This window comes from Molothrus aeneus, unplaced genomic scaffold (genome assembly GCF_037042795.1).
Source record: "Molothrus aeneus isolate 106 unplaced genomic scaffold, BPBGC_Maene_1.0 scaffold_30, whole genome shotgun sequence".
In the NCBI taxonomy this organism is placed as follows: domain Eukaryota; kingdom Metazoa; phylum Chordata; class Aves; order Passeriformes; family Icteridae; genus Molothrus; species Molothrus aeneus.
The window spans coordinates 1,703,904-1,719,371 of NW_027098964.1; the positions used below are offsets into that span (position 1 = coordinate 1,703,904).

The 15,468-nt window shown below is 52.7% G+C and overlaps 2 protein-coding genes and 1 non-coding gene across 3 annotated transcripts; all 3 read right to left on the reverse strand.

Moving 5' to 3' along the window:
• Positions 1-732: 732 nt before the first annotated feature.
• Positions 733-3,930, reverse strand: LOC136570341 (E3 ubiquitin-protein ligase TRIM39-like). The gene is made up of 6 exons (XM_066570841.1): positions 3,680-3,930; positions 3,324-3,402; positions 2,961-3,068; positions 2,789-2,811; positions 2,094-2,206; positions 733-1,253 (listed from the first exon to the last, which is right to left on the reverse strand). Exons 1-6 carry the CDS (start codon positions 3,928-3,930, stop codon positions 733-735), a joined length of 1,095 nt encoding a protein of 364 aa, XP_066426938.1.
• Positions 3,931-4,780: 850 nt separating this feature from the next.
• LOC136570187 (E3 ubiquitin-protein ligase TRIM7-like) lies at positions 4,781-15,168 on the reverse strand. Its single transcript, XM_066570670.1, has 9 exons — positions 15,071-15,168; positions 13,683-14,617; positions 12,282-12,374; positions 10,358-10,588; positions 9,391-9,413; positions 8,658-8,773; positions 7,729-7,758; positions 5,794-6,287; positions 4,781-5,548 (listed from the first exon to the last, which is right to left on the reverse strand). Exons 2-9 carry the CDS (start codon positions 14,184-14,186, stop codon positions 5,516-5,518), a joined length of 1,524 nt encoding a protein of 507 aa, XP_066426767.1. The 5' UTR covers positions 14,187-14,617; positions 15,071-15,168; the 3' UTR covers positions 4,781-5,515.
• On the reverse strand, positions 14,777-14,849 carry TRNAV-CAC (transfer RNA valine (anticodon CAC)). Its single transcript has one exon. It is a non-coding gene; the product is annotated as a tRNA-Val (tRNA).
• Positions 15,169-15,468: the final 300 nt, after the last annotated feature.

The window sequence follows — 15,468 nt, forward strand, 5'->3', positions numbered from 1 at the left end:
CTACCCCAACACTAACCCAAACCCCAACCCAAACCCCGAACCCAAACCCTAACCCTAACCCAACCCTAATCTTAACTCTAACCTAACTCTAACCCTACCCCAACACTAACCCAAACCCCAACCCAAACCCCGAACCCAAACCCTAACCCTAACCCAACCCTAATCTTAACTCTAACCTAACTCTAACCCTAACCCTAACCCCAAACTAACCCCAACCCAACCCCAAACCCCGAACCCAAACCCAAACCCAAATCCAAACTCTAAACCCAAACCCAAACCCAAACCCTAACCCAGTCCTAATCTTAACTCTAACCTAACTCTAACCTTAACCCTAACCCCAAACTAACCCCAACCCAAACCCCAAACCCAAACCCTAACCCTAACCCAACCCTAATCTTAACTCTAACCTTAACCCTAACCCCAAACTAACCCCAACCCAAACCCCAAACCCAAACCCTAACCCTAACCCAACCCTAATCTTAACTCTAACCTTAACCCTAACCCTAAACTAACCCCAACCCAAACCCCAACCCCAAACCCTAACCCTAACCCAACCCTAATCTTAACTCTAACCTTAACCCTAAGCCCAAACTAACCCCAACCCCAACCCCAAACCCAAACCCTAACCCTAACCCAACCCTAATCTTAACTCTAACCTTAACCCTAAGCCCAAACTAACCCAACCCCAACCCCAAACCCGCACAACCGTGACAGCCGTGGGCACGCCCTCGCTCAGGGCCACAGCCGGAGCTGCGAGCGGGCGCCCACCACCCAGAGCCAGGGCCGGAGCCTCTCCCCGCCGAAGGCGGCGCGGGAGAAGGCGAAGAGCAGCCGCCCGCGCTGGGCGTCCAGGAAGGCCACGGAGCCGCCGCGGCAGTCCAGGTGCACGCTGACCCGGCGGGGCAGCGCCCGCGGCGCCAGCGGCGTCGCCCTGCGCGCGGTCAGCGCCCGCAGCCGCCCGCCCCACTTCTCCAGCGCCCAAATCCCGCCCGGGGGGCCCAGGCTGAGCCGCCCCTTCCTGGGCACCGAGTCCCGCGCCACCCCCACGGCCCAGTCGCCGCCGTCGCCCACGTCCACGTGCCAGCAGTGGCGCCCCGAGGCGAAGCCCTGGCGGCCCAGCACGCAGGGCCAGAGCTCGAAACGCTCGGGGCGGTCGGGGAGCGGGCGGGCACGGGGCCCGCGCCAAACGCTCTTCCCGTCCTCGGAGAGAACCAGCTCGGGGTGCGCCGTGTCGGGGTCCAGGGTCACGCTGGCTGCGGGGACAGAGCTGGGTCAGTGTGAAATTCCGCCAAGATTGGGCCAAATTCTGCACCAATTGGGTCAAATTCTGCACAAATTGGGTCAAATTCTGCCCAAACTGGGTCACATTCTGCACCAATTGGGTCAAATTCTGCCCAGACTGGGTCAAATTCTGCACCAATTGGATCAAATCCTGCACAAATTGGGTCAAATTCTGCACAAATTGGGTCAAATTCTGCCCATTTCTTAATTCGGAATGTTAATTTGTAATTCTGTAATCTGTGTTTGCCTCCCCCTGCCTTCAGACCAAACGCTCTTCCCGTCCGTGTTGGGGACAGAGCTGGGTCAAATACAAAATAAAATAAAATATAAAATAAAATAAAATATAAAATAAAATAAAACAGAAAATAAAATAAAATAAAACACAAAATAAAATACAAAATAAAATAAAACAAAACATAAAATAAAACATAAAATAAAATAAAACACAAAATAAAATACAAAATAAAATAAAATAAAACATAAAATAAAATAAAGCATAAAATAAAATAAAACACAAAATAAAATACGAAATAAAATAAAATATAAAATTAAATTAAATTAAATTAAAAAAAATACAAAATAAAATAAATTAAAATAAATTCATTAAAAACCTCCTTGGGCCACCCTGATTTTCAAATTATCTCTGTTTTTTCCCATACCAGGGAAAGCCCCTTTCCCTTCCTCTCCTCCACCTCCGGGTGCTCCCTGCACCGTTCCTGTTCCCGTTTACACCCGGGATGGGAAAGGGGCAGCTCAGCTCCTCCAGCTCTCCCAAAATCCGGCCCCAATCCGTTTATGTTCTCCCCGGGTACCTTGGAGCTTCCTCAGGGTTTCCTGCAGGGCGCTGCTCCTCCAGGAGGGACAAACCCGTTCCTCCAGCCCCGGGGCCGCATCCAGGGCCAGCTGGAACGTCACTTTCCCACACCTGGAATTGAAAAAATAAATTAAAATAAAACGCACAAAACCCCCCCGGACGCTTCCCAGAACAGCCAGGGAGGCTTCAGGAGGCGCCAGCAACGAGGGAGGCGCTGCTGGAATTTTGGGGATTTTATTTCCCCCCTTTCCCCTCGGGAATCCAGGAGATCAAAGGCCGAATCTCCTCGCTGGATTCATTTCCTTTTCTAAACCTAAATTTCCTTTTTTTTTTCTAAACCTAAATTTTTTCTAAACCTAATTTTTTTTCTAAACTTAAATTTTTTTTCCAAATTTTTTCTAAACCTAAATTTTTTTCTAAATTTAATTTTTTTTCAAATTTTTCCTAAACCTAAATTTTTTCAAATTTTATCTAAACCTAAATTTTTTTCTAATTTTTTTTTAATAATTTTTTTATGAGGAAGGAAGGAATTTTTGGGAAATTTTGGGCTGCAGCGAAGAGCCAAGACTTTTAAATTGAGATTTTTTGAGACCGTGGATCAGCACATCCCAAATGGAGCCGAGTTCCCTCCTCCATCCCTCCGGGGAAAACTCGTGGAGAAGATTTTCCAGGGGAAGAGAAGAAATCACAAACCTGCCGATGGAGCTCTTCACATCCTGGGGGGAAAGAGAGAAAGGAGAGGCAGCTCAGGCTGAGATCCCTCAAAAATCGCAGAAAAGCGAATTATTCGGGAATTCCGGGAACCGCCGGCCCTCCCGGGGGGATTTGATTCCCTTTTCCCCTCGGAAGAGGAGAATTCCCTCACCGGCTGCTGGTTCCTCTCCTCCCGGCCCCGTGCTGGGGGTTCCTGCTGGGAAATCTCGGGGGTTTTCTTCGCCTGCCTCTTCTCCAGCTCATTTTTCAGATCTTGCAGCTGCGGGAGAGCGAGAGGAGCTCAGGTTGGGCAGAATCTGGCGGGATTTGGGCAGCGGGGCTTTTAAATTGCAAAAATGAGGAAAAACAGGGTGGGAAATACCCCGAGGAATTCGTGGAAAGGGATTTCCCATTGGGAAAAAAGCCTGGAATTCAAACCCCGGCTCAAATCCCTGCAGCTCCCTGCCCAAACTGGGACAAGTCCTGCCCGAATTGGGACAAATTCTGCCCCAATCGGATCAAATTCTGCCCAAACTGGGTCAAATTCTGCCTCAATTGGATCAAATTCTGCCCAAATTGGGACAAACTCTGACCAAATCTGGTCAAATTCTGCCCTAATTGGGACAAATTCTGCCCCAATCGGATGAAATTCTGCCCAAACCCGGTCAAATTCTGCCCAAATTGGGACAAACTCTGCCCAAATCTGGTCAAATTCTGCCCTAACTGGGACAAACTCTGACCAAATATGATCAAATTCTGCCCAAATCGGGTCAAATTCTTCCCAAATTGGGTCAAATTCTGCCCGAATCCTTGCAGGAACGTCGTTTTTCCCTCCAAAGGAGCATTCCCGAGTGTTCCTAAACGTCCCCAGGGTCAGCAGGCGGCACCTACCAGGTCCTCCAGGGCCGCCGTCCTTCCTCGGAGCCTTCCTCCCCCGCCTCACGGAGCCGAATCCCGGCTGGATCCCGCCGTCCTTCCTCGGAGCCTTCCTCCCCCGCCTCACGGAGCCGAATCCCGGCTGGAATCCCCTCCCAGGGACGCGGCCCCCGCCGGGCCTGGCCCTCCCCGCTTCTCCCTCCGTGTCCCGGGCGGATCCGCGCCGCGCCTCGGCTCTGCCTCCGGCTCTCCCGGCTTCTCCTCATCGGGATCCCAGGTTTCCATCCCTCGAGCCGCTCCGCCCCGCTCCTTCCGCACCCAAATCATCCCCAAAAAATAAAACAAACCCTGGAGAGACGGGATCCGGGAAACCCGAGGGAAAAAGGGGGAAAAGCCCGCACCCGTCCCGCGCTGGTTCTTCCGGGCCCGGCGTCGTTCCCGGTTCCTCTTCTCGGTTCCGGAATTAATTCTGGGGCCGTTTCGGTGCTGCCGCTTCCCCTTTTTGGGTTTCCTCGGAAGAAAATCGCGCGTTTTTCAGGAAACCGGGGTCGGCGAAAGCGGCGAAAATCGCCAGAATTCGCGTCCTGGGTCTGAGGGCTGAGGCACCGCCCGCCCTGGGGCTGGTCCCGCCTCGGCCTCCCCAGCCTTTTTTTGGGGATAAATACAGTGAAAATTGGGGTTTTGGGGATAAATAAAGTGAAAACTGGGGTTTTGGGGATAAATACAGTGAAAATTGGGGTTTTGGGGATAAATAAAGTGAAAATCGGGTGCGAGCAGCTGGGGAGGAGGAAGCTCGGCGAGGTGTCCTCATCCCGCACGGATTCTCCTGATTTATCACCCAGACACTCAAAAATCCAGAGGAAATCGGGGCAGGGAGGCGTCCTTTTATTTCAGTAAAAATAAAACACAAAAACCCACAAAACGTCCTTTTATTTGAGAAAACTAAAATCACAAATGCCAGGAATGTGGAAACCGTCCCCAAACCGGGGGGTGAAGGGCTCAGGACACGCCCTGGACAAAAAAACATTTTGGTCTCGGGATTCTAGCTGGTCAGAGTGACCCCAAGATAAGTTGAAAAGTCTCTTTTCCCAGCCAAGAAGGAGTCAGAACTCTTCATTTCTCATTTCTCAAGGTTGTTTATTGTTTTTTATCTATAAAAATTTTTTCTCCTGTCCAGCCGAGGTCGTCTCAGCAGGACAGTCAGAGGCACTCTGCCCGCCCCGGGGCAGTGTTATCTTCTTATACAAAAAAACCTACAATATTTAAATATACAATATTTAAAACTGCAATATTTAAATATACAATATTTACAATTACTTTCCAACACCTATCACCTCTGTCAGACAGCGAGCTTCTACTCTAAACTAAAATAAAAGCGCCAACACCACAGCACAAGATGGAGGCCAAGAAGAAGGAGAAAGGCCGGACACGCCCAGATTCCTCCATCTTGCCCCATTCTAAAAACACCAAAAATCTATTTTTTTCACCCCGTGATAAATTCGCTATCATTCCACCTAAACTTCCGTGGCTTGCAATTCTTCATAGAAGGTTGGTAAGCCCTCCAGGGCCGCCAGAGGAATTTCCTGGGTTCCGAAACTTCGGGAAAAGAGGAAACACTTCGAGAAGGGAGGAAATTGGGAGGATTCATCCCGCCAAGGGCACAACAAGGGTAAAAACCCCACACGCCAAACCGGGCTCCTCCTGGAGCCATCCCAGACCTCCTGACGGACTCAGAGGGCTCCCCTCAGCCCCCTCAGGAGCAGATCCGCAGCGAGAACCCGAATCCCACCCAGTCCAGGGGCGACACGGCCCTCCCGGCCACCGCCCGGCCCTGGCAGCGCTGGCCCCGCGTCACCTCCAGGGAGGAATTTCTGGGTTCTGAAACTTCGGGAAAAGAGGAAACACTTCGAGAAGGACTCATCCCGCCAAGGGCACAACAAGGTAAAAACCCCACACACCAAACTGGGCTCCTCCTGGCCGATCCTCGGAGCCATCCCAGACCCCCTGACGGACTCAGAGGGCTCCCCTCAGGAGCAGATCCGCAGCGAGAACCCGAATCCCACCCAGTCCAGGGGCGACACGGCCCTCCCGGCCACCTCCCGGTCCCGGCAGCGCTCGCCCCGCGTCACCTCCAGCAGCCGCGCCCCCAGGCCCATCTTGAACCAGGGCAGGACCCTCTCTCCGTTGAAGGCGGCGCGGGTGTGCTCCAGGATGGGGACGTCGTCGCCGGCGCTGAAGAAGGCCACGCGGCGCCCCTCGTAGTCCAGCGCCACGCGGAGGCGGCGCGGCGGCGGGCGCAGGGGCGGCCTGGCCCGCGGCGAGGTCAGCGAGTGGAAGGCCTCGAGCGCCCACACGCCCTCCTGGGGCCTCAGGCTGAGGGGGCCCCTCCTGCGGGCCGACTCCCGCACCACCCCCAGCGCCCAGACGCCGCCCCGGCCCACCTCGACCTCCCAGAAATGGCGGCCCGAGGTGAAGCCGCCCCGCGCCAGCACGCAGGGCTCGAAGTCGAAGCGCTCGGGGTGGTCGGGGACGTCGCGGGGCTGGAGCTGCCCCCGAGCCTCCCTGGCGTCGGCGGAGAGGTGCAGGTGAGGGTGGGCGGTGTGGGGGTCCAGGGTGAGGGAGGCTGCAGGGAAAGGGAGGGGTGGGGGGGAGTCGGCATTCTGGAAAAGGCCGTGCTGAAAAGGGGGGGAAATCCCCCTGAAAAATGCCTTAAAAGTTCCCTGGAAAATGCCCTGAAAAATGCCTTAAAAATTCCGTGAAAAATGCCCCCTTCTGAAAAGGGGGAAATCCCCTGAAAAAGCCCTTAAAAATGCCCTGAAAAAACTCCTTTAAAAAGGGGGAAAATCCCCTGAAAAATGCCTTAAAAGTTCACTGGAAAATGCCCTTCTGAAAAAGGGGGAAATCCCCTGAAAAAGCCCTTAAAAATTCCCTGAAAAATCTCCTTTAAAAAGGGGGAAAATCCCCTGAAAAATGCCTTAAAAGTTCACTGGAAAATGCCCTGAAAAATGCCTTAAAAATTCCCTGAAAAATGCCCTTCTGAAAAGGGGGAAATCCCCCCGAAAAATGCCTTAAAAATTCCCTGAAAAATGCCCTTCTGAAAAGGGGGAAATTCCCTGAAAAATGCCTTAAAAATTCCCTGGAAAATGCCCTGAAAAATGCCTTAAAAATTCCCTGAAAAATGCCCTTCTGAAAAGGGGGAAATCCCCCTGAAAAATGCCTTAAAAGTTCACTGGAAAATGCCCTTCTGAAAAGGGGGAAATCCCCCGAAAAATGCCCTGAAAAATCCTCTGAAAAACGGGGAAATCCCCTGAAAAAATGCCTTAAAAGTTCACTGGAAAATGCCCTGAAAAATGCCTTAAAAATTCCCTGAAAAATGCCCTTCTGAAAAGGGGGAAATCCCCCGAAAACTGCCCTGAAAAATCTCCTTAAAAAAGGGGGAAAATGCCCCAAAAATCCCCTGAAAAATGCCCTTCTGAAAAATCGTCTGAAAAAGGGGGAAATCCCCCGAAAAATGCCCTGAAAAATCTCCTTAAAAAAGGGGGAAAATCCCCCGAAAAAATGCCCGTAAAAATGGGGAAAAATCCACTGCAAAATCTCCTTCTGAAAAAGGGGAAAATGCCCTGAAATATCCCTTACATTACATTACATTACATTACATTACATTACATTACATTACATTATATTAATAAATAATATTTATAATATTATTAAATTATTCTATATAATATTACAAATTATATTATATTGTATTCTATTTAATAATAATAATAATAATAATAATAATAATAATAATAATAATAATAATAATAATAATAATAATAATAATCCTTTTAAAAGATTCATCACTTCCTTCCTGCGCCCCCCAGCACAGGCAGGACGGGGCAGGTTTGGGATCAAACTCCCTGGGAAATCCCTCCCAGCCCCATCCCGTCCCACAGCGCGGAATTCCCGGGCAGGGAAAGGGAGGGAAATTCTCTTTTTGGGATATTCTGGGGCCCGTGTGCAGCCAGGGTGGGGAATCCCTCCCGCAGACCCAAACCCCGAATTTCCCGCCCCAAACTCACCCGGCTCCTGCAGCAGGAACATGAGGCTGTCTGGGGAGAGAGAGTTCAGGGATCCGGGGTCAAAAATCACCTTTATCCCCTGGGATGGAGCCCCCGGCGCGGCCAAACTCGTCCCCAGGATTCGGGTTCCCCTCTCTGTCCCTTCCCTGGCTTTTCTGATCTTTGGGGTTCCATTTTCCCACCAGCCACCCCCAAAATTCTGATTTTTTGGGTGAGACCTGGGCTGGATTTTCCCTTCCTCTGCAATTCCCAGCTGGTTTTGGAACCAGGAAAAACCTCAGGGAAAACCTCAGGTGAAAAATATCAGTACCTGGATATCCCCCCCAAAAAAACCCCAACATTTCTGCCAAAATAACCCAATTTTTGCCAGGTATCCCACAAAATTACCCCATTTGTGGGGAATTCCACAAAATCACCCCATTTCTGCCAGTTATCCCACAAAATAACCCCATTTCTGCCAGGAATTTCACAAAAAAACCCATTTTTGCCCAGAATCTCACAAAAAACTCGTTTCTGTTGAGTATCCCACAAAATACCCCATTTCTTCCAGTTATCCCACAAAATAACCCCATTTCTGCCAGGAATCTCACAAAATTACCCCATTTTTGCCAGGAATCTCACAAAAAAAACCCGTTTCTGTTAACTATGCCACAAAATACCCCATTTCTCCCAGGAATCCCGCAAAATTACTCCATTTGTGGGGAATTCCACAAAATATCCCAATTTCTGTCAGGTATCCCACAAAATAACCCAATTTCTGCCAGATATCCAAAAAAAAATAACCCAATTTCTGTCAGGTATCCCACAAAATAACCCAATTTCTGCCAGATATCAAAAATATAACCCCATTTTTGCCAGGAATCCCAGAAAATGGCCCCGTTTCTGCCAGATTTTGCCCCATTCCTCCTGGATTCCCCACCCAGGCCCACCTTGGCATCTCCTCAAGGTGCCCCTCACCAGGACGCTGCTCTGCACAAAATCCTCCAGGCTCCTCTGCAGCTCGGGGGAGACCTCGGCCGGGGGCTGGAACCGCATCATCTCACAGCTGCCAGAAAACGGGGCGAAAAAGGGGAAAAATGGGAAAAAACGGGGCGAAAAAGGGGGAAAAAAGGGAAAAAACCAGGCCAAAAAAGGGGGGGAAAAACGGGCCAAAAAAAGGGAAAAAACGGGCCAAAAAAGGGGCAAAACGGGCCAAAAAAGGGGAAAAAGAGGGGGGGAAAAAAATGGTAAAACCTCCCCAGTCCGATGATTCATTTTATTCTCATTAAATGTTCTCCCAGGAGCAGTAAATATTAAATTAAATGTAAAATTAAATATAAAATTAAATATAGAATTAAATATAAAATAAAATATTGAATAATAGATTGAATAAAATAAATAAAATATTAAATAAAATATTAAATAAAATATTAAATGAAATATTAAATAAAATATTAAAAAAATATTAAATAAAATATTTTCCCTGCCCTTCCTGGGCAGTTTCCTTCCCCCCAGACCCAAATTCCCGGGCCCGGAGCAGAGCAGTGGGAATTGGAGGGAATTTGGGTGGGAATTGGAGGGAATTTGGGTGGGAATTTGGGTGGGAATTTGGTGGGAATTGGAGGGAATTTGGGTGGGAATTTGGGTGGGAATTGGAGGGAATTTCACCCGGAGCTGCCTCACCTGTCCAGGAGCTGTTGGATGTCCTGAAGGTGGGAGGAGAGAGGAGATGGTGAGAGATGGGTGGGTTTTGGAGATTTTTGGTGATTTTTTTGGTGATTTTTTGGTGATTTTTCAGTGATTTTTCAGTGATTTTTTGGTGCTTTTTCAGTGATTTTTGGGGCTTTTTTGGTGGGGTTTTTTGGGGAGGGTTTTTGGGGGGGGGTTGGGGATTTTTTTTGGGGGGGGGAATTCTTGTGGAATTTTCGGGGGGGATTTTTTTGGGTAGATTTTGGGGTTTTTTTTTGGGATTTCCTGTGGATTTTTGGGGGGCTTTTTTGGGTAGATTTTGGGGGATTTATTTGGGGGTTTTGGGGGCTTTATTTGGGGGCTTTTTGATGGATTTTGGGGGGATTTATTTAGGGATTTAGGGGGATTTATTTGGGGGCTTTTGAGGGGATTTTGGGGGATTTATTTGGGGATATTGGGGGCTTTATTTGGGGGCTTTTTGGGGGATTTGGGGGTATTTATTTGGGGATTTTGGGGCATTTATTTGGGGGCTTTTTGGGGGATTTTGGGGGCTTTATTTGGGGGCTTTTTGGGGGATTTGGGGGTATTTATTTGGGGATTTTGGGGCATTTATTGGGGGATTTTGGGGGCTTTATTTGGGGGCTTTTTGGGGGATTTGGGGGTATTTATTTGGGGATTTTGGGGCATTTATTTGGGGGCTTTTGGGGGGATTTGGGGGGCTTTATTTGGGGGCTTTTTGGGGGATTTGGGGGTATTTATTTGGGGGATTTTGGGGCATTTATTTGGGGGCTTTTGGGGGGATTTTGGGGGCTTTCAGTGGATCCATCCCAGTCCACACCCAGTCCCCGTCCCCGGGGCGTCCCCGCTCTGTCCCACCCGGGGCAGCTCCCGAGGGGGGATGGCCTCGGTGCTGAATTTCCCATCCCGAGTCTCCTCCGTTCCTCCTCCCGGGCGCTCCCACCTGCAGGAACCGGCCCGGCGGCTGCTGGAGCTTCCCCTCCATCTCCCACGCCAGCGTCTCCACGCGCGACAGCTCCTCCGAGACCTCGTCCAGGGCGCGGCGCCGGGCGCGGGCCAGGGCGGCCTCCAGGGCCCCGAGCTGGGCCCGCAGGCGCCGCTGCTGCTCCTCCAGGCAGCGCCGCAGCCCCTGGAGCTCCCGCGCCAGCCGCTGCCCCTCGGCCCGCGCCCGGGCCTGCGGGAGGGGAGGAGACGCGGATGGGATGGAGCGCTCGGGTTCGGGAATGGAACAAATTCAATGAAATGGTGCGGGGAGGAGGAGACGCGGATGGGATGGAGCGCTTGGGTTTCGGGAATGGAACAAATTCAATGAAATGGTGCGGGGAGGAGGAGACGCGGATGGGATGGAGCGCTTGGGTTTTGGGAATGGATGGACTCAGAATGAAAGGGTGAGGGGAGGAGACGCGGATGGGATGGAGCGCTTGGATTTCGGGAATGGAACAAATTCAATGAAATGGTGCAGGGAGGAGGAGACGCGGATGGGATGGAGCGCTCGGGTTTTGGGAATGAGCGAACTCAGAATGAAAGGATGAGGGGAGGAGACGCGGATGGGATGGAGCGCTCGGGTTCGGGAATGGAACAAATTCAATGAAAGGATGAGGGGAGGAGGAGACGCGGATAGGATGGAGCGCTTGGGTTTTGGGAATGAGCGAACTCAGAATGAAAGGATGAGGGGAGGAGACGCGGATGGGATGGAGCGCTCGGGGTTCGGGAATGGAACAAATTCAATGAAATGAGGGGAGGAGGAGACGCGGATGGGATGGAGCGCTTGGGTTCGGGAATGGAACAAATTCAATGAAATGGTGCGGGGAGGAGGAGACGCGGATGGGATGGAGCGCTCGGGGTTCGGGAATGGATGGACTCAGAATGAAAGGATGAGGGGAGGAGACGCGGATGGGATGGAGCGCTTGGATTTCGGGAATGGAACAAATTCAATGAAAGGATGAGGGGAGGAGGAGACGCGGATGGGATGGAGCGCTCGGGTTTTGGGAATGGAACAAATTCAATGAAATGGTGCAGGGAGGAGGAGACGCGGATGGGATGGAGCGCTCGGGTTCGGGAATGGAACAAATTCAATGAAAGGATGAGGGGAGGAGGAGACGCGGATAGGATGGAGCGCTTGGGTTTTGGGAATGGAACAAATTCAATGAAAGGATGAGGAGAGGAGATGCGGATGGGATGGAGCGCTTGGATTTTGGGAATGAGCGAACTCAGAATGAAAGGGTGAGGGGAGGGTTCCCTTGGGGACCTCTCAGGTGCCTCAGAAATGGGGGGAAAGAGAGGGAAATTGGGGGTAAAATGGAGGCTGCATCCTCCAAAAATCCGAGAGACCCCAGGGAAGGCCCCGTGGCCTCTCCCTTTATTTGAACAAAGCCAAAAAAGAAAGGACTTCTCTGTCTCCTTTTTGGGCACAAACCTCTGGTGTTTGGGGATAAATTTTCCTGTCTCCTTTTTGGGCACAAACCCCTGCTGTTTGTGGGTTAATTTATTTCCCTGCCTCCTTTTTGGGCACAAACCTCTGCTGTTTGTGGGTTAATTCTCCTGTCTCCTTTTTGGGCACAAACCTCTGATATTTGGGGATTTATTTCCCTGCCTCCTTTTTGGGCACAAACCTCTGCTGTTTGTGGGTTTATTTTATTTCCCTGCCTCCTTTTTGGGCACAAACCTCTGCTGTTTGTGGGTTTATTTTCCCGACACCCCCCTCCCCTCGTTATCTCCCTGCCGCAGCCCTGGCTGAACCCCAGCTGATAAACCCAACGCTCCATGAGCCAAATTCGGGAGGTTTGGCCTCAAAACAGCGCTGGGGCCGAGGGAGAGACCCAAAGCCCAGATCCAACCCGGCCCCCAAGCCCCCAAGCTGCTCCCACCAGGTGCAGACTCCTCCAAGCTCCGGATTTTCGGCTTTCCAGGAATTTTTCTCTCTCCTCCTTCAAAGCCTGGAGGCAGCTCTGGATCTGCTCCTGCAGGGAAATAAAAAGTGAACTCGGAGGGGCTGAGAAAAACCCGTTTTTCCCACCAAATTTTGCTCTATCCCTCGTTTGAGATGGGAGATGCTGATTATATTATTATTATTATTAATAATTTTTTTTTTAAATTTTATTATTATTTTCCAAGAAGGAGCAAGGAGCTGAGCCAGAGCCAGCCCCATGTACAGGGAGGGCTGGGAGCCCCAGATAAGAGAGATTTACCCCCCCCAAAAAAAAAACATTCCTGGCCTCCAGAAATTTGGGTTCTGGGATAAAAACCACCATCTTTAAAAACCCCAGGCCGATTTTTCAGGTGTTTATGTTTACAAGAACGTTTTAGACATAATTGTAGACAAAACATTGCGTCCATTTATGACTTCTTTAAGTTTATAGAGAATTCTCCAGAAGTCTTTTTTGCAGGAGAAAAGGAGCAGAAAAGAGGTTTCTAAATGAGCTGCAGCTCAACAAAAAATAGTTTGTATTTATTTGAAATTAAAGAAGCAGAAAAGACATTGAGATCAGAGTAAGAGCACCACCAAAGGGGTTTAAAACACCACCAGATTAAAAACCACCACCAAAGAGAAGCATTTTGAGGCGTTTCCACCCACTCTGGGCACTGAAATCACCTCAAATCCAAACCCACGGAGACCGAGGAGGTTTTCCCCAATCACGGTGGTCTCACCTCCTCGGATGTCACCATCCCCAGGGTGTCACCATTGTCCGGGTGTCCCCATCCCCAGAGTGGCACTGTCAGGGATGTCCCCATCCCCAGGATGTCACCATTGTCCGGGTGTCCCCATCCCCTGGGTGTCCCCATTGTCCGGGTGTCCCCATCCCCTGGGTGTCCCCATCCCCTGGGTGTCCCCATTGTCCGGGTGTCCCCATCCCCTGGGTGTCCCCATTGTCCGGGTGTCCCCATCCCCTGGGTGTCCCCATCCCCTGGGTGTCACCATTGTCCGGGTGTCCCCATCCCCAGGGTGGCACTGTCAGGGATGTCCCCATCCCCAGGATGTCACCATTGTCCGGGTGTCCCCATCCCCTGGGTGTCCCCATCCCCAGGGTGGCACTGTCAGGGATGTCCCCATCCCCTGGGTGTCCCCATCCCCTGGGTGTCCCCATCCCCTGGGTGTCCCCATTGTCGGGGTGTCCCCATCCCCTGAGTGTCACCATTGTCCAGGTGTCACCACCCCCTGGCTGTCCCCAGGCGCTCACTCCCGGTACTCCCGGTGTCCCCATCCCCTGGCTGTCCCCATTGTCCGGCTGTCCCTGTCCCCATCCCCCGAGTGTCCCCAGGGCTCTCACCCGGTACTCCCGCGCCGCCTCCTCGGCGGGCACCACTTGGTGCTCCCGGTGGTGCTCCCGGTGCTGCTCCCGCTGCTGCTCCCGCTGCTGCTCCCGGTGCTCCCACGCGCACTCGGGGCACAGCAGCGCCCGCTCCTCGCGGCAGAAGAGCCGCAGCGGCTCCCGGTGCCGCCCGCACACGGAGCCGCCCCCCGGCGCCACCGGCGGCACCGCCTGGAGCAGCCCCGGCAGCAGCTCCCGGGCGATGCCCGCGATGTGCCCGAGCTCCCGGCTGGGTCTCAGGCTGCTCCCGCCCGGGGCCGCGTCCCGGCACTGCGGGCAGCAGAGCGGCCCCGCCGCCGCCGCCGCCGCCGCCGCCGCCCCGGGGCCCGGCCCGCAGCGCTCCACGCAGCCCCGGCAGAAGTTGTGGCCGCAGCGCAGCGAGACGGGGTCGCGGAAGAGCTCCAGGCACACCGGGCACGAGGCGGCGGCGCGGAGCTGCTCGGCGGGGCTGGGAACCGCCATGGGAGCGGCGAGGAGGAGGAGGAGGGTGTGCTTCCTCCCTCGGAGATCCTGGATATTGCGGAGGAAGAGGAGGAGGAGGAGGAGGATGCACGGGGAGCTGGGGATGAAGGAGAGGAGGGTGTCAGGGATGATGGGGATTTGGGGTGAAGGAGAGGAGGGTACATGGAGAGCTGGGGATGAAGAAGAGGAGGGTGTGCTTCCTCCCTCGGGGACCCCGCGTACTGGGGAGGAAGAGGAGAAGGATGTGAGGGATGATGGATATTGGGGATGAGGAGGAGGAGGCTGTGAGGGGTGCTGGATATTTGGGATAAGAAGAGGATGAGGAGGGTGTGCTTCCTCCCCTGTGGGTGCTGGGAGCTGGGGATGAAGAGGAGGAGGAGGAGGAGGGTGTGAGGGGTGATGGATATTGGGGATGATGAAGGAAAGTTTGGCTGGAGAAGGCAGGGAGGGAAGAAGAGCCGAGATTCAAAATTACACAAAGAAAAATGGGGAGAAGGGCTCAGATGAGCTGAAAGGGACGGAATGAGGGGTAAAAATAAGGGGAAAAGGGAAAAAAGAGGGGAAAAAAGAGACGGGAAGGAAAAGGGGAGTGTTTCTGCCCGGTTTCGAACCGGGGACCTTTCGCGTGTGAGGCGAACGTGATAACCACTACACTACAGAAACGCTGTGCCTCGGCCGCCGCGCCGAGAGGGAAAACCGCGGCGAAAATGGGAGATTTTGGGTAAAAAGGGAAAAAATACCCGAGAAAGACCCGGGACAGGGACTGGGACCGGGAAAACCGCGGGGAAAATGGGAGATTTTGGGCAAAAAGGGCTAAAATACCTGAGCGGGCAGGGAAAACCGCGGGGAAAATGGGAGATTTTGGGTAAAAAGGGAAAAAATACCTGAGAGAGACCCGGACCGGGACAGGAACCGGGACAGGAACCGGTACCAGAACCGGGACAGGAACCGGGACCGGGACCGGGGGGCTCGGAGCGCCCCGGGCTGCACTGGGGGCGGGGAAAGGTGCCAATGTCCCGCCCCCGGCTCCGCCCTCAACCCCGCCGCGCTGACACCGCCCCCAGTCCTCCAAGACCAACGAGTTGAGTGGTTGGACACACCCCAGAGGAAGTGGAGCGGCCAAAATTTCCGGTGTTGCTCGGCAACAGGATCCACTTCCGGTCACGCTAGGCGGAATAGGCGGTGCCTCAACCGGAAAGCGGAAGTGCCGCGGCCTTCCCCGTCTGTACCAGAGCCACCGCCAGGCGAACGCGGTCGGGGGGACCCGGACCAGAACCAGGAC